General features: G+C 33.2%; 3 protein-coding genes across 4 annotated transcripts; 1 reads left to right on the top strand and 2 right to left on the bottom strand.

Moving 5' to 3' along the window:
• Positions 1-11,993: 11,993 nt before the first annotated feature.
• LOC145104591 (protein FAR1-RELATED SEQUENCE 1-like) lies at positions 11,994-13,022 on the bottom strand. Its single transcript, XM_079041811.1, has 2 exons — positions 12,702-13,022; positions 11,994-12,569 (listed from the first exon to the last, which is right to left on the bottom strand). The coding sequence occupies exons 1-2, from the start codon at positions 13,020-13,022 to the stop codon at positions 11,994-11,996; spliced, it is 897 nt and encodes a 298-aa protein (XP_078897937.1).
• Positions 13,023-13,217: 195 nt separating this feature from the next.
• LOC145104590 (protein FAR1-RELATED SEQUENCE 5-like) lies at positions 13,218-15,081 on the bottom strand. Its single transcript, XM_079041810.1, has 4 exons — positions 14,850-15,081; positions 13,789-14,614; positions 13,458-13,716; positions 13,218-13,337 (listed from the first exon to the last, which is right to left on the bottom strand). Exons 1-4 carry the CDS (start codon positions 15,079-15,081, stop codon positions 13,218-13,220), a joined length of 1,437 nt encoding a protein of 478 aa, XP_078897936.1.
• Positions 15,082-15,645: 564 nt separating this feature from the next.
• On the top strand, positions 15,646-17,895 carry LOC145105229 ((+)-neomenthol dehydrogenase-like). 2 transcript variants are annotated; one of them, XM_079042365.1, is made up of 5 exons: positions 15,646-15,814; positions 15,961-16,213; positions 16,295-16,363; positions 16,551-16,727; positions 17,438-17,895. In XM_079042365.1, exons 1-5 carry the CDS (start codon positions 15,789-15,791, stop codon positions 17,813-17,815), a joined length of 903 nt encoding a protein of 300 aa, XP_078898491.1. In that variant the 5' UTR covers positions 15,646-15,788; the 3' UTR covers positions 17,816-17,895. The 2 variants fall into 2 exon arrangements, with proteins under 2 accessions (XP_078898491.1, XP_078898490.1); XM_079042364.1 differs by having other exon boundaries at positions 15,647-15,777.
• Positions 17,896-21,444: the final 3,549 nt, after the last annotated feature.

The following is a 21,444-nucleotide window of genomic DNA, read 5'->3' as shown; positions in this document are numbered from 1 at the left end:
TAAATGGAACACGCTTTGAGCCTCACAGACCACTTTGAGACCGCTTGTGTGTGGGTTAGATACAGGTAGCTTGATTGGGTCTAGGTGTGGAGGGATGTGGTTGGTCAAACCGATGTATGCGAGCAAAGATTAGCCCAGTAAGGTATTTTGAAGACATTGAAGACTCACATCTTGGTTTTAGGGGGAATACCCCTTAGTACTCCCGAGTCTCGTCCGAGCCGTACTTAGTTAGATTCTCACCACCTTTTTAAGATAGGTCATCATTTTTCTAAGGGTCTAGAGTAGATAGTTAGATAGATTTTGTTTATCACACCTTGCATTGAGGTGCTCGATAAACTTTGAAGTGGGTCCCCCAATTCACATCTTTTGGGACCAAGTTTTTTCGGTAACACCCATTTTTGAGTCATTCCCCACCCTTTTTAGTAGATCTTGACACATAGTCAATGATCATTAGGTGTTCATGTTAGCCTCTATCTATTACTCCATTTTCACTATTGGAGTCCTATGTTACATGGTGAAATTCCCTAAACCTTCCAAGAATAAAGACAAGAAGAAAACACAAAAAATGAAGAAATTGGAAAAAGCAAAGACAAAAAGAAACAATGAAGAAGATTAAAGAAAAGCAACAAAAACAAAGAAGAAAAATGAAGAAAAAGAGCAACACAAAAAGAAGAACAAGAATCCAAGTTCAATACTTCTCTCAATAAAAAAAAAGATCGAGCTACAAAGAGACTGAAAACTAAATAACAAAAGTTCAAGATTGAAGATTTAACTTGTTAGGTTTAGATTTAGGTTAAGTATAATTGTTATTATTTTATTTTTTTTTTGATTTTTGGTGAGAAAAGGCTATGACGATGAGACGGTAGATTGTAAAGGACAGTACAAGGGAAAAGCCTCTGAAACCGGATGTTTTCCCGGAGGCCGCGCTGCAAAACCCTATTTCGTATTATACACTTTAGCCTGACAAATGTAGGAATCGTCGTGTGTGAAGAGGCGCCTTTCCTTCATGAATTATGATCTGCATTGGTGATTTAAAGTGCCCCCACTGGGCGCATCCTCTGTTTCCTTTGTCTTGCACACCGCGACTACATCCAGCCGTGATCTATTCGCCCATCAAGTGGTTCGAGAATGTGGTTTATGGCTCTAAAGCGGGGAACATTTTGAAGATGCGTAGGGTCCATGAAAGACTGATTCTGACCATGTTGACTGGTGTTAAAAAAGTTCTATGGTATCTTTCTTTTTCCTTTGTAGTTTAGCTCATCCCGAGCTCATTTTAGTCTTGTTCTAACTTGAGGACAAGTTAATTTTAAGCTTGGGGTGATTTGATAGCTTATTTTATTTCCTTATTTTTAATAGTTTATTATAGTATTTTTAACTCTTTTTATTAATATTGCATTGCATATTCTTTATTTTCTTTATCATGGATCATGTCAGGTACTTTCTATTTTGCATGAGATATTTTGCAGGGTTTTGGAGCTCATTGCGGTTGCGGTTTGACTGGAGTTGGGCTTAGTGGGCTTCTCGATGCATTATTGGGCTTTACGGATCCATCAAAGGAGATTTAGGCTTAAAAAGTTGAAGATTTGGATGAAGTGGGCTTTTGAAGATGGCTCATGGATTCTTATTTTAGGCATGGGCTATCCATATTTAAACCTTGAAGATGATTGGCCAATTTCAAATCATGTGAGTCATGGAGGGGACCACGGGAACACTTGTGAGGGTGGAGTCTCAGTCGCGCAACACTTGCGCGGGTACCCGCACAACTGCACACTTTTGGGCATTTTGGTCATTTTGTTTACCATTTACCTTAGGGGTGGATCTTTCAGATACACTTCGATTTTCCACCATTAGAGACCTGGAGAGGTGATTTTTGGAGCTTGGATACTCATTCTTCTCATCTTTCTAAGTAATTGGTAGATTCTTGACGCCAAAACACTTTTGTGATTGTTATTTTGTTGCCATGAGTGGCTAGTTTCTCTATTTTGGTTAACTTTGGCTAAAACCCTTGGATGTTTGTGGGTTTTTGAAGGATTCATGCTTAATTGTCATTTATCTTATGTTTATGATTCTAGTTCATATTTTTTATGCTTGTTTAATACTTTGATCATGAGCTTGGTACTTGAATGAGCAATTGTTGGTTTATTTCTTTGGTTTAGCATTGAATCATTGAATTTACTTAGAACAAGGGCTTTATGATGGTAGAAATCATCTCTAGCTTATGAATCATGACTCCTTTATGGATGTGTAAGCATTGACATCCTCTGAGAATTGGGGATTCCTTCATTCTTAAGGCTAATCAACTTCTTGGGTTCAATTGCTTCAATTGGATCCTTGATTTTGATTAAGAAGGTATGTTGTGGGCTTCCCCAACCTCCATACTACCTATGAGGAATCTTCGCATATCATGCTTCATGATTGCTATAACCAATTTGGGATGAATGATAACCTTCATGAATGGTGTAATTTGCTTGGTGGACTTGACATCCCACCAATTCACAGCTTAATGTCTTATATATCTCACTAGGCATTTCAACAAACATATTGTATGCATATGATTTAAGAACTTTTTGTACTTCAATGAATTCTCAATAATCCCTCACAAATACTCAAATTTAAATCGACATAAATGGCTATATCTGTTTAGGTGGCCAACCAATCAATTAAACGCAACTTGTGCTACTGATCTAGAAACTAAATATGTTTTTCTTACTTTATTCCTTGTCAGATTCCAGCGATGTCACTTATTAAATGATATAAAATTTGGATTGAAAGTTTTTATTTAATAAAAAATTGATGTATAAAATATCTCAATCAGTTAAATAGTTTGATATAATAAGTTACTCAATCATCGTTTCCTTTCTTTCTAAGTCGTAGTAAAAATCACAGTTGGCCAATCTCACTGATAGAAAATAAAATTCACTATGGTCAGCGATTTAGATCTGAGCTGGTGGATAAAGGAGACTGCGGTGAAGAAGATGAGTGACAGCAGTGGATGTTACGACAGGTGGAGAAGGGTCGTGGTGGTGGATTTTAGCATGACCTAAGAGTTATTACCGATAGTTCAAAAAAAATTCACTCTAGACTTCGATTTAGATTTGAGTTGTTGGAGGAGGGAGACAACGGTGAAGAAGTGGAGCGACGACAATGTAGGTCGTGATTGGCGGACAAGGGCGGTGGTCGTGGATTTTAGCCGGTGGTAGAGGCAGCAAAGGGGGAGAAGAAGGTTTGGGGATTTTCTAGAACGACGAAAAAGAAGCAAAAGCGAACGAACATAGATCAGGAAAAGGCTTATGGAAATTGAATATCTATTTACAATAATGTCACCGTTTATTTTATAGTGGTTCTCAAAAGTTCTTAATTTTTTGTTGTTCTTATTTGATCTTCTCTCTCTCTCTCTCTCTCTCTATCTATCTATATATATATATATATATATATATATATATATATATATATATATATATATATATATATATATATATATATATATATATATATATAGGCTTAGGTTATTCTATTTAAACTAATTATTGTGTTATTGTATGAATAAATGTGGGCCAATCATTTTACTTATTTTAAGAAAGTGATTAATACATATTATTAAATTAAAGATAGTTGAAAAATACCATCTAATTTCAATCTAAGGGTATTTTAGACAATTTAGATAAATTTAAAAAAGGAAAATTCCATATTTTTTGGGATAATTAATTCTCTTGATTTTAAAATTCTAATTTTTTAATTACTTTAATTTTAATTATAACGTAATTTTTATAATTAAACACGATTTTATTCTGTTAGAATGCCATTCTGTTAGAATCATATTCTCTAGGAATTTCAGGATATATATTTCTATTAGAATGATATTCTATTAGAATGTTAACACCGACTAATAACAAATTTTTGGATACAACTTCAAATTTTTCATTACATTCTTAAAAATGTAAAAACTTTATATAATAGTCTATGACAATGAAATACTCACTAATAACAAACAAAACCATGTATATTATTTTGTTAGAATGTCATTATGTTAGAATCATATTCTCTAGGAATTTCAGGATATATATTCCTATTAGAATGATATTCTATTAGAATGCCAACACCGACTAATAACAAATTTTTGGATACAACTTCAAATTTTTCAAAAGCTTTTTCATACGGTTTTTCATTCTCCCATCCAAAAGAGAGAAAAACTGTTGTATGAATTTCAACAGCTTCTGACTTGGGTGAATCTTGCCATATACCACTTTCATTTGTAGTGTCTGTAAGAACAGAAAGGCTGCTGGTGCCAACCGCCGCCAGCTTATCATGTTCTAAATCAGAATCACTATCATGCTCCCGAAACCTCTTCACAGAAGTTTTCGCCTCAATTCCATAATTAACCGAATGCTCAGCAGTTACAGCTACCTCTGAAACTCGGTGAAGATTAGTTTGCATTTGTATCCACCGATTCAAGGTCGGAAACCTGAATTAGAAGTTAAATGGCATTCAAAATCGGGTAACCAACTAACTGAATTCAGTTATATATGGAGAAAAGACAAAAGTAATCTCTCGGATTGATCAAGTGCAAACTCAAAGAACAATCTATCAGCATCATGCTTCTGGACTGACCCTGGCCCATCAGTCAATGAGCCTGACATGGTTGATGAGTAGTCATTGCCACCATATAAACTACAATTCCCAAAAACACATGCTAAAACAGCCCTGACTGGTGACAGTTTCACAAGATGCTTTACAATATCTAACTGAAGAGGGTACAGGGGAACTCCAGGTGTGGCTGAGGACAGACAATAAGAACTCGGCTTGGCTTCTTCTGAAGATGGGGATAAACGTTTACCCTCTGAATCCTCTTCGTGTCCTATTTCTTCAGACTTACCCTTTTCAGACTTACCCTCTTCGTGACAGCAAAAGACAATTGAATCCATTAATTAAACAGGGATTTATATCATGAATCCGCTGAGAATCGACATACCGATCATCAATTTCAATGGAAATTAAATCAGTAAACTGAAAGAAAAGGGAGAATCGACATACCGATCATCAATACCAAAGGTAGGGTTTTCTCTAAGGGGTTGAAACGAGAATCGACCAAGAAACCTCGCAACACACTTTCCATAGATACGCGAACGATTGGAAGAAAAAAGGAGTTGTGATTGGGGGTGGTGTCGATCGGAATTAAGAGCGATACAGGGGTGTGTAATTGATTGGAAGAAAAAAGGAGTTGTGATTGGGGGTGGTGTCGATCGGAATTAAGAACCTACCACCGATTTCAAGAGGATAGGAAGAACCATGCGATCGATTGGAGAAGAGGGGAGAAAAAAATCTGGGAACGTGCACACAGATGCCAGTTCAAGAAGTTGTGATTGAAGAGGGGAGAACCGAGAGAAATTGAAACTAAGAGAAGAACGAAATGTTATATCTTTTCAAATTAGTAATCCCTATATATCGATTGCCCATCTTTGCCCGATGCTTCTCCCCGATCTTTGCCCGTTCTGTTAGTCAGGTGATGAACACGGGGAAATAAAGCCCTTCTTTTTGTTTCAGTTCATTCTTTTTTTATGGAAGACATCGGCTGTATATAAGAAAAGAAATTAGGTTAAAATTGAATGCTAGCAAGATTATAAGGATTATTTGTGGAAGATAATTATCAAATTACTAAAATACCCTTGTTTATTTATTTAATTATTTAATTTTTTACTTAATTTTAATTGGTCCACATTTATGCATACAATAACACAATACTTAGTTTAAACAATTGAACCTAGCTCTCTCTCTCTCTCTATATATATATATATATATATATATATATATATATATATATATATATATATATATAGGGTTAGGTTAAATTGAGAACACTTTTTTATGTGAGAACATGAGGACTAATTTTAGCCATTAGATTTGGTGTATTTAAGGGTCAAGATTAAGTATTCCTAATTTATATGTATTCTAATGTGTTTTGTTAATACTGGTAATATTCAACAGTGATATTTATGTATTTAATGAGATTTATGTAACATACGATATTGTTAAATAAGGTAATAGTGTGAAATTGTAAACGGTTCCCGATAAACCCTCCGAGAAAAATCTAACCAAATCGTTTCCATTTGGGTGAAACGATCTTGATAGAATCTTCAAAAAAAATTCCAAGATATTATGTGAATCGTTTTATGTTATAAAATTGAAGCGAAATGAGGTGGACGAGAGCACAGAGCTTGAGAAGGAGTCCAAGAATGATGGAAGCAGGATTTTAGTCAAAGTTACTAATACGGCTAACAATGTTATCGATCTTGAAGAAGAAGAAGTCTTGTACATTGAATCAGGTAACATAAAGATTAATTTTTTGTTTTTTGATCTACGATCGGAAATAGGGTTTTGTTTTAGGGTTTTCTGAGGATTTATGATGTTTTGGCTGTTTGTCGGTAAAATCGATGTTTTTTTGTGTAACAAGTAGTTGGTAGTGAGTGTGTTTTGATCGTAGGTTTGGTTTTCTTGAAAAAAAAATTGGCTGTGAATGTGATATGAGCTATAATTCTGTTTTGAATGAATGTGTATTTAAATGTGATTGTAGAGTATGTGATAGAGTTGTTTGATTAAACTTTGAACTTTATTTTGTTTGATCTTTGAAAAAAAGAGTTCGTAAAATCTTAAATGGTATTCGTAAACTGTAAATTGGTTCAATTTTAGAAATTGTGTTCCATGATTAAGATTGAAATGTGTATTCCTTTTAGGCGCATACTTCCGTATAGAAAAATAACAATAGAAAAAATGTAGATGCATTTATGAAATTGTTATGTAGAAGGTGATATTCTTTGTTGAGTTTGGTAATACTGATTTTGCGGATTTATGTGGATGCTTTAATGAATGTTTTTTCTTGTTTTGAATATGAGTAATGATGCATAAAAAATTTAACATCTAATAAGTGTAGGAATGAATGGTGTTACCTCTAAGGCCATAGTTTGATGTTGTAGATAAATAAGTTTAGCAATGTTTATGCGTGTATGAATGGGTGCATGAGTGGTGTTGTTATTTATGGTAAGTAAATGAAAGTACATTCAATAGTGAATATGTATGGAAGTGAATGAGTAATCTGTATTGAATGTGAATGCATGTGTGGATGTGTGATTAAGTGAATGTGTAGTCTTTTATAAGAGTTGTTGAGTATGATAAGTGTTGAATATGATAAATGTTTTTTATATGGTAAGTAAATGAATGTGTAATCAATAATGAATATGAATGACTATGCAATAGTGAATGTGTGTGGAAATGAATGTGAATGAAGTTTTGTGGGATAAGTTTTATGCCTACAGTTTGTTATTGATTAAGTTAATGAGGAATCTGCAATGAATATGGAAGTGAATGAGTAATCTGGAAGTGAATGTGTATTGTTTTAGGAAGTGAATGTGTAGTCTTTTATGAGTACATGATATGAGGGATTAGTTTTTTGCACATGAATATGTATTCATTTGTGAATATGTGAGAAAATGAATTGTAGTGATTAATCTGTTATGAATTTGTATTAATTTGTAAATATATGAGAGAATGATTTTTTTTAGTACATTAGTTATTGGATAAATTTTGTACATACAATTTGTAAAATGTAAGAATGATAATTTTTTATTAAAATGTACAGGGTCATCAAGCGACCGTGTAGTTGAAGGAAAGAAATCTATGAGGAGTGCAGGGAAGAAAGGGGTACCTGGTGGGGGAAAAAAACTAGAATTACCCAAAAAGACAAGCAATGGAAAATCATATAAGAATGACTAAAGTGATGATGATTTTGTTGAGAAGAAAAATAAGGTGGATTCTGGAAAGAATGAAAAGAAAATGAAAAGGAAAAGGGTTGACAAGAGTGTTAATGATAAAAAGGTTAAGGTGAAAGGGAAAAAAGTAATTGGAGCTGAAGGAAAATGTAAAGAAGGGAAGGTATGAACTTAATTTCAAAGGTTGAGTACTCGTATGTCTCCAAATTCTTTGTATCTAGCCATGAAAAGTTTGTCAAAAAGCCAGAGAGAAATGGTACGCGATATGGGTTTTGGATCTTTTCTGGGAATGAAGATTGATACACTACCTGGAAAGCTAGCATATTTTGTTGTAGATAGCTTCACAACAAGTTCTTGTTCCATAAGGGTTAAAAGCGGTGAAGTGGCCATAACAAACGAGATAATGTAAGCTATGTTTGGACTTCCGAATGAGGGTTTGGATTTTAACACACTGGATGAATATGATAAGAATGATCCTTTGCTTGAAGCTTGGAAAGGACAATATGGGAAGGGAAATTATTATAAAGGGAACTATTTGAAAAATATAAGGAAAACAAATGTTGCGGATGAGTTGTTTAAGCTGAATTTCTTGACATTATTCATTAACACTTTTGCTGAAACAGAGACAATAGGGTCTTGTAGAATTAATTTTATTGAAAAGTTAATTCAATGCAAAGATGTGTCAAGGATTAACTGGTGTGAGTACATAATGGACTGTTTAGGAAAAAGCAAGAATAAATGGAGGCCAAATGACAAAAACTGCTACTTCACAGGACCTGTAGCGTTTCTAATGGTATAATATTGAATATTGATTTAATCTTTTAATTTTTTTTATCATTAAAAATTAATTGTAATGAAAAAATTATTGAATATAATTGTGCAGATGGTGTATGTAGACAGAGTGATATGTGAAGATGTAAATTTGCATAGGCATAGGCCCTTCATCACAAAAATTGATTCAGAGCACCTAAGAGTGTTAGAAGAATATGAAGTAAGCAGGGGTGTATTTGGAATTCTAAGTTTAAGGGAAAATGTGGATGGTGTGTTTTATGATGCGATGATGAATCAAGATCATTCAAAAGATAGATCAGTTGAGGTAAAATGATTTTATAATAAATATAATAGGAATAGTTATTATTTTATTTTATTGTTTGTTAATTGTATAGCATTAAAAAAAATTAGATTGTTAAAGTAACAGTTCATTTATTTTTATTGTAGGAGAGTTGTGGGATTATTGATAGTATGGTAGGAAGGTTGGTTGAGCAGAAAAAGGTTGTAGAGGCAAGTAGTTTGATGTGTATGGAAATGCATCCGAATAATGATAAAATGAAGGCAGTGATTAAGAAGGTTGTTGACATCTTTAATGGGACAACACTAAAAGCCTTAATTGCTGATGGGCATGAAGATAGAATGGAGGTTGATGGTACGAGTGTGAATGCAACAGAAGGAGGAAAATCAGCTGAGGATATGAACCAAATGATTACTAATTTGACAAATAAGATGGGGGAGGATTTACTTAGTGGACGAAAAGTTTATTCTGAATCGAATGTGGATGCTTCAGATCAGGGAATGGAAGGAATGTCCTCGACAATTGTGAAGCCAACTGGTATGTGCAATGATAAGGTTCTGTTTGAGCATCATGGTGGTTCACATCAACAGAATATAGGAATGGAAGTTGTAATGTACAGTGGGAATTCTACTTTTGATTCTCCTTGTATATACCTGGTTGGATAAAGCAAGCTGATGAAATAGAAAGGAACAGCTCTAAAAAGAGTAGTATGTTTAATAATGATTGTCCATCGTTTGAAGCTAGACTTAATGAATGTGCAGATGAGATGAATACTTCGAAAGGGAATGAAGGTAAAGATGATGCAATTGTTGAACAGGAATGTCCTAAAAGGACAAAGAGAAATGTTGAAGCTGTAGTAGGGATTAAAATGAGAGAAAAAGGAGAAATGAAGCATGGACCTACATTGAAGTCACCTTTTGTACAAAGAGTTGTGGACTTGAAAGATTCAGTTGAGCAAAAAGAAATACTGGTTGCACAAGCTATTATTGGATTAGGAATGGATAAAAGGTGTAGTTGCATACTTTTTTATTTGTTTTTTTATGATTAATGTTGTGTAAAATATCTGATGTATACAACCATGACAAATGCAGGGAGCTCATATGGGAATCAAAAGAAGGGTTTGGAACGTATCTAGAATATGCCAGAACTATTGCAGCAAAAGTGAATATTCATTCAAATGTAATAGACTGTTGGAGTGTTCTACTAAACAAATTGGAAGAGAGTAAGGCAGAGTCGTCATATTCTAGACTTTTTTTTACAACAGGCACACTGGTATGGTTTATTTAAAAAAATATAATAACAGTTTTTAAGAAGATTAATGTTACTTATTGTGTTTTTAAATGGTAATGCCCAGCGTGAATCAAGGTATGACGAGAGGGTAAATGAAGATGTAAGATACAAAGAGTTTGAAGTTATGGTTTCCTCATCAATTGAAGATCTTACAACTGATTCTGAGCTAAAAAACGTGGATTTGGTAATAAAAATATGATGATTAAAATGTTTAATATTACATATATTTGTTTTTTTATTAAGTGTTATATGTTGATTAAAATGTTGTAGGTTTTCTTCCCCATTGTTGATGGGAATTACTACCTCATATGTTTTAACCTTAAAAGTTTTTCAATTTTGATAATTGATCAAGGAGATTGGTGGGAACAGTTGAGTCGGTCTATGGGAACATACCCCGTGTGCTGGTAAGTATGAAAATAAAATCATTAATCTTAATATATGTTTATGTGATTATGTAAATGGTTAGTACAATTTGTGTTACATAATTAATGATTGTCTGTAATGTTTTGGTAACAGCAAAAAAATTTCTGCCGTTTTCTAAATGATGTCTGTAAGAAGAAGGTGAAGACCCTGATGACAAGGAATGTGGTGGTGTTGAAAATGAAGTGCCAAGCATACAACCGTTCAGATGATGGTGGAATCTACCTTATGCAACATATGGAGAGTTTTATGGGGGATTAAACATCAAAGAGGGATTGTGGGCTAGCTGTGGATTTAAAAATACAAGATATGTATTTACAGAAGTTAAGGTACAAGTATTTGGTGAGGTTTCTTTTGTCTGATCATAATATTTTGAAGTGTGATTTTGAAAAGGAGTATGCAAAGTTTTTTAAGATGGATAAGGCGACAAGGAAGAGAATAGTTCAAGAGAATCTAAAAGTAGTGTTTGATGAAGCAATTGGTTAAAAGCTGATGGGGAAGGTGTTTGTTTTTTTGGGTCTGGTTTGTTGATTAGTATTTTTTTTGACAAACAGCTTTCTTTGGTGGGATGGTAGGTTTTTGTTTAGGGTTAATGTAGTATGGATCTATTTTTGTTATGTGTCTAAAGTTATTATGTTGGTTGTGGTTTGAACCTTTATTACTACTAGTTATGTATGGATTATTATGTTAACTATGTGTTGACTGTTTGATCAATGTGTCTGAAATGATTTAGTTTAAGGTAAAAGTTAATTCGATTTTCATCAATTAATTTTTTAGAGTTTTTACTTTAATGGACATGTCGTGGAATGTGATATGAATGTTGTATAATCCAAAACTGTAAATTCAAGAAAGAATATGTAATCCAAAGCTGTAAGTAGAACAACCAAATCATTATAAATTCGCAATTAGCAATTTATGTACATTTTTGTTGACACTTATATGTACATTTAATGTGATGAATTTTTTTTTGAAAACACAATAAACGTGTATACGGTACAGTACAAGATATGTACATTAAGTGATGAAATTTTTGTACTTGATAATGTATGTAGTATCGTAAATGAATGTCATTGTGAGTATGCTCTTTTCGATGGGTTTTGAAAAATACGTCATATTTTTATGTATGCAACACAACATTTGTTTTGAAAAACTTAATATCTTTTTAAGTTAGAGAAATGACTCATCATATATTGAGTGTTCCGTAATAGTATGAATACTAATATCATTCAATGATGAATAAATTTGTACATAAAAATTTACTATAAAATAAGATAAAAATAACATTTATAGAGAAATGCAAAACAATATAAACGACAATCAAAATTCTTATTAGCATTCAAACATGTCTTTAATATGAATATGACAAATCTAAAACAAGCAGATGTAAAGAAAAAAATTTAAGTTTAGAACATGCATGCACAATTAAAAAATAAAAACAAATGCTAAATATATAATTAATTCTTCTTTCCGGGACGTTCTTTGAAAATGTTATTCTTCTCATCTTCTTTCCTTACAGGACAATTTCGCCAATCATAATCGTTGCCATTGCGACAATAACTGCATCTGGAACCCTTTGATTTTTCTGTTGCAACCTCTCTCGAACTTTTCATTCTTTTTTTAGTACCACTTCCTTTGTTCCGGATTTCTCCTGGATTGTGAATATCCACACTAGTGGGAATGGTAACACCAAGTGTTTTTTCGAACTCTTTATTCTTGTTTCCTTTATCATGAGTTGTGAAATTGGAAAGGAACTTTGCTTCAAGCTGCTTTATTTCGTCCAAGTATTCTTTCAATTTGGTGTGATTATTGCTGAGAGAAGATACACAGTTGTCAACAGTAGAAAATATATCAAGTGCAACTCTTTGGGTATTCTCGTCAGAATCAGCATAACGAAAACACTTTTTCAATAGTTCTGTGGGGATGATGTCCTTCTGCCAGCGTCTGAGTAAATATTTGGAAGGAATCTCTTTGATGTTATATGTCTTCATTACGGTAAAAATGTGGCGACACAAAAAACCAAATTGCTCAAACTTCATACAAGGACATGTAAATGTTTGTGCAGACTTATTGTGTGTAACATGTATTGAATAAAGTGAAGAAAAGTTAGTAAAAAAATATATGAAACTTAAAAGAGTAAGAGTACAAGTTTCAAGAGCAATTACCTTGTAAGTAGACTCACGTATAGGTATATCCCATTGATCATCATTTTCAACTTCTGGATCAAGCTGAGAAGCATTTGAATTAGAAGGAATGTAATGAATAAATTCCTTGACAAGACACTCATCAACATCATCAAAGGTGCTGATCGAAATTTGTGTACATGAAACCATAGACAAGTACATTTCATTTTGAACTTGACGAAAAACAGTGCGAGTGTAAAACATAGATGCATTCCTCTCGATCTCAAATGGTGTCCTCATTGTTGGATGTTTGTCGTTAGTTTTGAAGTCAAATGATGACTGAGTGAATCTTTGCTTCTCCATAGCAGCTTCAAATGAAATCATGAAATGGACAAGAGTAGAACCATAATGCGTGTTCTGGTGAAATGCTGAATTCTCACTTTCAGAACGAGATGTGGTTCACATTAATCCTGATAAAGGTACATGCTTGAAAAATGCAGGTATCCAGAAATGTCTCAATCCATGCATATCATCCAACCATTTATTATCCGTGAGCTTTTATTCATTCAATAACGACTTCCGCCCTACCTCAAAGTCATCAACTTCAAGCCTAGAATTCCATATCAAGAAGTTGAACTTTTTACGAAATTCTGGATTGTTGACAATGTTCAAAGAAACCTATGAATTTGTAAATGTAATATCTGTAATCAACTATAAAACCAATACATTCTGGTTTAAATACACTAAAAAAATGATTGTTTTATTGGTAAAGTGTATTACATAGACAAGAATAAATACCTTCAATGGCAATTTAGATGTGATATGCCACATGCAAAGCCTATGAATCGATTGTGGGAAAACAGTTTCGATGGCTTTCTTCATTGCAGGGTCTTGGTCGGATAAAACCAACAATGGTTGTTTGCCAAAAGCTTTAAGAAAAGATTTCAACAACCATATATAGGAATCAGTGTCTTCTCTGCTCAACAAGCCAGCACCAAAAGTGACACACCTCTTGTGATTATCAATTCCAGTAAAAGGGACAAAAACCATATGGTACCTGTAAAAGTATTTGAATTAATATGTATATTATTAATAAATAGAAATATAATAAACTACAATCATTTACAACCTGTTAGTTCGAAAAGTAGCATCGAAAGAAACTACATCACCAAACTCTTTATAATTTATCTTGGATGTTTCATCTGCCCAAAAAAGAGCATTCAACTGCTTATTCTCAACTCGATACTCAAAAGAAAAATTCTTAACATTCTCTTTTCTGTTATTCAACTTGTCCACTAGCATCTGAGCATCACTACCACCTATAAAGCAATTGAGATCCCTCATGTAATTTTTGAAGTCATCAATTAGACCGCCTACAAAATTGTATCCACCAAGAATACTTGTATACAGCCTGTGAGCTATGGTTGCACCAATATTCTGATTAGACATTGTAAGAATGAAAGATTTTTGAGTGTCATCCAGCTGCCTATGACGACGTGAAAACAACATATTGTCTCTTGATATAAGTGGATGATTGTGTTTTTCTTCAAATTCATATAACAACCATTTGGTAGTTCCAGGAAAAATTTTAAATCGTATACGTCCCTTGCATCCGGTCCTACTAGTGTCAACCCTTCTCTTAATTTTACTTGTTTTTGGGTCCAAAGTATCAACATGAGATGTATTTGGGAAACCTTCCCTGTTACATAGAAGATATTTGATGTACACCATACCACGCTTCTTTTTGTTTGTTGACTTTCTAACATCAAAACCTGCTGCACATGCATATCTTCTGTACATGTCTTCAATTGCATCATCAGATGGGTATTTATGGTTTATTATTGGCTTAAGATCATCAGGGACAAAAGGAATCCAATACGATTTACCAGTTATTACCAAGTGTTGATCAACACAATCATCTTTTCTCTCATTACATAAATCAATGTCTGTAACATCTAATAACCATGACAAGTTAATAACATAATACAAATAACAAATCAACAAATAAAATAAACTTAAATAGATATTATACGATACTGAAATGTCAATTAATGAAATAAGCTTAAATAGATAGTATACGATACTGAAATGTCAAATTTTTGATAGTATTCTAACAATATACAAAATTGTGTAATGTAAATTGACACATATTTAACAAACTTACAAAAAAAAAAAAAAAAAAAAACATACCAGGAACTTGAACAGATTGATGAATATTTTCAAGAAATGTGAAATCCCGTTGATTGTGGTCATCCATGATGTCGACTTTTCCGAATGCGGTATTATCATCATCAATCGAACAAACTTCATCATCACTTGACAAAAAATCGTCATCGGCCGATGCAGTTTGAGCGTAATTGATCTCATCCTCTTCATTGATCTCGTTTATATCATCAAACTCGTTGCAAAATGACAAATCCATTAATGGATTCTTACGGACAACTTTCAGAACAGCTTAACTTGAATATCCGATTCGGTTTGTTAATATTGATGACTGGTACACACGATTGATGATTGAAGAATTAATAAATGTTTGTTAGAGATAATATAAAACATTCCTTAATTATAGGAGTTTGATTGATATATTCTTTAAAGCTGATTAAACAATCAAACCTTGCCTTTATTAATGTAAAATATTATAATTTTTATATTTAATTAATTATATATATTGATTGGCTGAGATTTGTCCTTATGTTCTCACTTTAAAAATAGTTCTCATTTGAACTTAATTCTATATATATATATATATATATATATATATATATATATATATATATATATATATATATATATATAAACCAGCTACCTTTTGTCTAAAGAATCAGTTTTCCTTTCAACTTATCTTGTTACTTTAAAAATCATTAGATTTCAATAGTGGTTTATTATTAAAATCAACAAAACTAATATTGATTCTCAAGCCAAGTATTGTGTTGTTGATACAGTCATTTATAAAACATATATTTTAAAGATCTCTTGTCATGTTTCATTTGGAATTCCTACAAGTGATTCTCATTGTCTTTAATCAAATTATCCTCACCCCACCCAAGGGCCAAGAGGAATCTCAAGTTTCAACAATGTCAACTGGAGAAAAAGACTCGGACTTTCTTGCCACAGAAATGTATTTGAGCCATGCTTATTCTCTATTTATTCAAAAGGTTTAGATTTAGATTAGGATTAGATGAGTGTTTTCGTTAATTGTCCTAAAAATAAAATAAAGTTTTATAATTGAACATCTGATGGTGTTCTATTTTGGTGTTAATCCTTTTCATTTGGTTTTCTGCTTTTATCTTGAGTTTTGAAGGTATGCAATAGTTACAGGATCAAACAAGGGAATAGGCTTAGAAGTATGCAAGCAACTGGCTTCCAAAGGGGTTCGAGTTGTGCTAACTGCTAGAGATGAAAACAAAGGCAAAAAAGCAATGGAAAGTCTTAAAGATCATGCCCCTTTTCAAAATGATAATATAGTTTTTCATCAACTTGATGTGTTGGATCCAACTAGCATCTCTTCTCTTGTTGAATTTATAAAAGCCAAATATGGGAAGCTTGATATTTTAGTATGATTGAATTTTAGTTCTTTTTTAACATAGAATATTTATCAAGTGCTTTTATAGAGAATTAAAAAAAAAAAATCACAGGTGAATAATGCCGCAGTTTTAGGAGTGAGTGTAGACGCCCATGCATTAGAAGCCTCAATAAATGGCAAGGTATGTTTTTAGATGTTAAAGTATTTATTGATACTATAAACTTTAATCTGTTGAATTTCTTCAAATCAGTATATTGAAATAAGTTGATTCCCATCAAGGCATCACCCCTTATGATTCTTGATTTCCATCATGGGTTGTGATCGTCCTTTATACATGGTATCATATCCTCATAATTCGATTTTTACAGGAGCCAGGACATATCAAATGGGAAGAAGTTTCAACACAACCATATAATTTAGGAGAAGAATGCATTCAAACAAATTATTATGGAGCAAAGAGGATGGTTGAAGCTTTCATGCCTCTTCTCTTGTTGTCTGAATCTCCAAGAATTGTTAATGTTTCATCTAGTTCTGGAAAATTGAAGGTAAAAACCTAAATTATCTAATAATTTGTCCTTGGTGCATCTTAACTTTAACATTGATTTCATAACACAAACTTGTCAAATAACGTTTTTACCATGTATATATTAAAGAGAAAATTCATGAAATAACCAAAATTGAGAGGGTGTTTTAAACATTTAACCAAGAAAATTTGAGTTTTGGAAAATGACCACGAGATCCGCAGAGGGGGCTCTGCGGATCGCTTTAAACCTCTGAGGAACGATGAATAGTACCGAGGAATTGACGTGACATCACTAAAAGACAAAAAAAATATGGTAGGTACCATGGTTCCGCAGAGGTGGCTCTCTGCGGATCCATTTAACCCTCTGCGGAAGTTTAAATTCTCTGAGGAAATGGTAGTTGCTCCTCTCCGATAGATCCGCAGAGCCGTCTCTGCGGATCCCTACAACACCTCTGCGGAATTGTTGATTTCTCTACGGATCCCACCATACTTTTTGCGGATCTCGTGGTCATTTTCCAAAACTCAAATTTTCTTGGTTAAGTGCTTAAAACACCCCCTCAATTATGGTTATTTCATGAATTTTCTCTATACTAAAAGATGGTTGAATATTAGGCATGAAGACCATATAAGTAATGCTCAAGTGCTAATAGTAAAATTTTAAATAAGATATATAGACTTATACATGTAACATAATTTTTGATCAAGCTACTAAAATTATCCGTTGTTTTGCAGTTTGTAATCAACGAGTGGGCTAGTGACATCTTAAACGACATCAAAGCTCTCAGTGAAGAACGAATCGACATGATTCTTGAAGTTTTTCTTAAAGATTTAAAAGAGAATTCATTAGAAACGAAGATGTGGCCTACATTCTTATCGGCATACACAATATCAAAAGCAGCCATCAACGCATACACAAGATTGTTGGCGAAGAAGCATCCAAGCATTATCATAAATTCTGTTTGCCCAGGATATGTGAAAACAAGTATAAATTACTTTTCAGGATACTTGAATGTTGAAGAGGGTGCACAAAGTATCACGAGGCTTGTGTTACTACCCATGGATGGGAATTCTGGTCTTTTCTTTTATAGAGATGACATATCCTCATTTTAGTTGAAAACGATGGTTTGTACTTTGCAGTTATGGAGGTCTTTATCATTTTTAATATATGAAACTTAAGTCTTATATCTTTATTTTGGATATTCATGAAGCTAGCTCATATAATTGAAAATGTTTGTAGGATAACTAATTACAAGATCATTGAACATCGATCCACTTTCTTCATAACGGGTTGGATGCTTTATGGTTCTTGTAGGCCGATCCGGAATGGTTGTGGTTGGTCGAGGATTCCAGATCGCATCTCTAAACATCAAATAAATGAGATAAAAGGTCAACTTAGTGTAAAAGATAAAAATCAAATAAAAAATAATAAATTAAAGAGTGTATATAATATATGTAATAAAAGCGTTCCAAAACGAAACTTTTGACTTCATTTTTACCAACAAATAACTTATCTATCTCGATTTTAACACCTTTTATTTTATGTTATCAAGTTAATATAACATATTTTTATTTTATAATGTATTAAAAATTGAATCTTGACGTATCTATTTGTCAATTGACTATCGACCGAGCGATTATAAGGAAGATCGATTGTAATCCACAATTGATATTTTTACTTGAATTGATGTTCTAAACAATGTTTTAAAAACCGGTTTCAACCGGCCGGTCGAACCGGGAACTAGAAAAATGTGAGTGCACTAGCACCAGTTTTATGTCTATTTCTGAACCGAAATGAATCGACCGGTTTTTACAAAAAAAAAACCCCGGTTGAACCGGTTAAATTAAATCCGTTGAACCAGTTAAATTAAATAAAAACACATGAAAATTAATCATTTTCATAACAAACTTTAGTTTTTTTCATATCTATTTGGATTTCTTTGAGTAAAAACACATGATAACCGTTGTAAAGTTTTTTAATGTGTTTGTATTCATCTAAAACCATATTTTCTTTATGTATTATATTTTATTTAAGGGAAATCTCCAGAAAATTCCTAAAATTTTACCCTAATTTACGAAAAAGTCACAAACTAAAATTTGTTTACGAAAAAGCATGAATTACCGGTAAAAATGGCAATTTGACCTTTTTTTCCGGTTTACCGGTTTTATTACTTACATGTTTCACTAAAGTCCCATTATTTTACCTTAATTTGCGAATAAGTCCTAAAATAAAATTTACTGATGATTTGGTCATTTTCTTCTTGTAACATACATTTTATCGGTTTCATTGTTGACTTAGACACCTAGTCATTAAATTAGCTGATAAAATGAATACGATGGGTTATATAATGTCACATTTACTGTAAAATTTGATATCCATCTCATCGGCTCATTTGTGACTATGTATCTACGTCAGCAATGAAACCAATAAAATATGTGTTTCCAAGAAAAAAGGGAAGAAAATGAGTTGATGTCCGATGAGATGGATATATTGGGTTACATAAGATTAGATAGACAATTTGATATTTTTTATAAACGTAAAAAATAACGCACTTGTTGTTAGTTTATGTAATTATTGTAGTCTTCGTTGGATACATTTTATGTTCCAAAAAGATATACAATACATCAGGATATCAAGTTTTATGCTAAACATAGCATTATATAACTCAACATATCCATCTCATCATCTTATTTAATGACTAGACGTCCGGGTCAGCAATAAAACCGGTAAAATGTATGTTACATAGAGCAAATGGCCAAATCATCAGTAAATTTTATTTTGGTACTTATTCACAAATTAGGATAAAATAATTGGACTGTAGTGAAATAGGTAAGTAATAAAACTGGTAAACCGGAAAAAAGGGGTCAAATCGCCATTTTTATCGGTAATTCATGCTTTTTCGTAAACAAAATTTAGTTTAAGACTTTTTCGTAAATTATGGTAAAATTTTAGGACTTTTCTGGAGATTTCCCCTTTATTTAATTTTTGATATACGTAGATTGATATAGAACTTACAGCTATTTATTTTTAATGCATTTGGATTGATCTTCAACTTGTATTTATGTGTATTTTTTTAATGTTTAAACTTGTGGATGTCTATATGTGTGTAGGAAAATAGAAAAAATATGGAAATTATAAAAATCGGTTGAACCGGGAATCGGTCACACCAGTTCAACTGAAAAACAGGTTTTTAAAACATGGTTCTAAACATTTTAATACTGGTCAAGGAAAATAAGAGCCAAATAAGGAGACTAAACCTATCTTGTAACATCCATAAAATTTAAACTTTTCAAACAATCATTTTTCTATAGAAGTGTTTACAAAAAAAAACATATGTTTCCAAAACATTATTTAAAATCAGAATCTCTTTCAACATAGTTTTCAAAACATTCACATTATCAGAGGTTCCCAGAAATCATAAGTCCAAAACGCGAGGATGTGTACGGTTACCGAAACAAGATCCGCTGAAGTACCTGAAACCATAAACCAAAACTGTAAGCACGAAGCTTAGTGAATTCCCCCAAAGTACCAACACCCAACCAGATAACATATACAACTAACAGCATGCATACAGAGCCTTCAGCATGACTGGAACGCCCCCACCGACCTACAGTCTATCTGGTACGCCCACAGAGTCTTCAGTATAACTGGAACGTCCCACTGGCCTACAGTCTATCAAGTACGCTCACAGAGCCTTCAGTCTGACTGGAACGCCCCATTGGCCTACAATTTATCTGGTACGCTCACAGAACCTTCAACATGTCTGGACCGCCTCACCGGGCCTTCAGCCTGTCTGGATCATTCTCCAGGCCTTCGGCCTGAGTGGTACGCCCCACTGGCCTTCAGTCTATCCGGGACGCCCTGGGTCTGTTGGCCTTCAGCTCAAAGCAGGTCCACCTCAACCCAACCATACACACAAACCATGTCGACATATATAGGGCTGTAAACGAACTGAACGTTCAACGAACTGTTCATGAACCGTTCGGCGGGAAGTTCATTTATGTTCGTTTAGTTATACGAACGAACATGAACAAATGTCTCGTTCGTTCAATTATGTTCGTGAACGTTCATTTATGTTGTTCGTTTATGTTTGTTTATGTTTGTTCATATAAGTTCCTTTTATCTTCATATATGTTTAATTGTGTTTGATAACATTACTATATTATATGTTCATTTATGTTCATATATGTTTGTTTATCTTTGTTCGTTTATGTTTGTTTAGCATGTTCATGAACATAAACGAACAAACATGAACAATAAAATTTGTTAAACGAACGAACATGAACAAGAAAACTCGTTCGTGTTCGTTCATTTGTTCGGTTAACTTAAACGAATGAACATGAACAAGCCCCGTTTGTGTTCGTTCGGTTAGTTTACAGCCCTAGAAGCAGTACAGTCTCAACCGATATAAACATTACATAATGTACCGATATAAACATTACATGGTTTGTTGACTGGCAACACGAAGCAGTACAGTCTCAACCCAACCACACTACATCAACAAATGCTACTGGAAAACATATAGCCAGAACAGATAACAAGCAGATCTAACAGATCACTAAACATAGCATCATCCTATCTACCAGGATACCGATCTAACAGATCATCACAACATAGCAACATCCTATCTACCAGGATACTGATCTAGCAGATCATAACAATACAATAGCCAGCATAACAGGATATCAATCTAATGGGCCGATATTAGTGCCTTCGACCCGCAAGTACAGTGAGGACAACT

The sequence above is a fragment of the Lactuca virosa genome, chromosome 4, assembly GCF_052849685.1.
Source record: "Lactuca virosa cultivar CGN04683 chromosome 4, Lactuca_virosa_CGN04683_v6, whole genome shotgun sequence".
NCBI lineage: Eukaryota > Viridiplantae > Streptophyta > Magnoliopsida > Asterales > Asteraceae > Lactuca > Lactuca virosa.
This window is presented reverse-complemented; position numbering and strand designations above follow the sequence as displayed.

Excerpts from the sequence above, each read along its gene's own strand:
- LOC145104591 (XM_079041811.1), bottom strand. The coding sequence starts at position 13,022 with ATGGAGAAGCAAAGATTCACTCAGTCATCATTTGACTTCAAAACTAAC. Across the intron at positions 12,570-12,701 it reads TACGTGAGTCTACTTACAAG|TTTGAGCAATTTGGTTTTTT; the intron begins GTAATTGCTCTT and ends CCTTGTATGAAG.
- LOC145105229 (XM_079042364.1), top strand. The coding sequence starts at position 15,734 with ATGTCAACTGGAGAAAAAGACTCGGACTTTCTTGCCACAGAAAT. Across the intron at positions 15,778-15,960 it reads GACTTTCTTGCCACAGAAAT|GTATGCAATAGTTACAGGAT; the intron begins GTATTTGAGCCA and ends TGAGTTTTGAAG. Across the intron at positions 16,214-16,294 it reads ATGGGAAGCTTGATATTTTA|GTGAATAATGCCGCAGTTTT; the intron begins GTATGATTGAAT and ends AAAAAATCACAG.
- LOC145104590 (XM_079041810.1), bottom strand. The coding sequence starts at position 15,081 with ATGGATTTGTCATTTTGCAACGAGTTTGATGATATAAACGAGATCAAT. Across the intron at positions 14,615-14,849 it reads TCAATCTGTTCAAGTTCCTG|ATGTTACAGACATTGATTTA; the intron begins GTATGTTTTTTT and ends CATGGTTATTAG. Across the intron at positions 13,717-13,788 it reads GCTACTTTTCGAACTAACAG|GTACCATATGGTTTTTGTCC; the intron begins GTTGTAAATGAT and ends ATACTTTTACAG.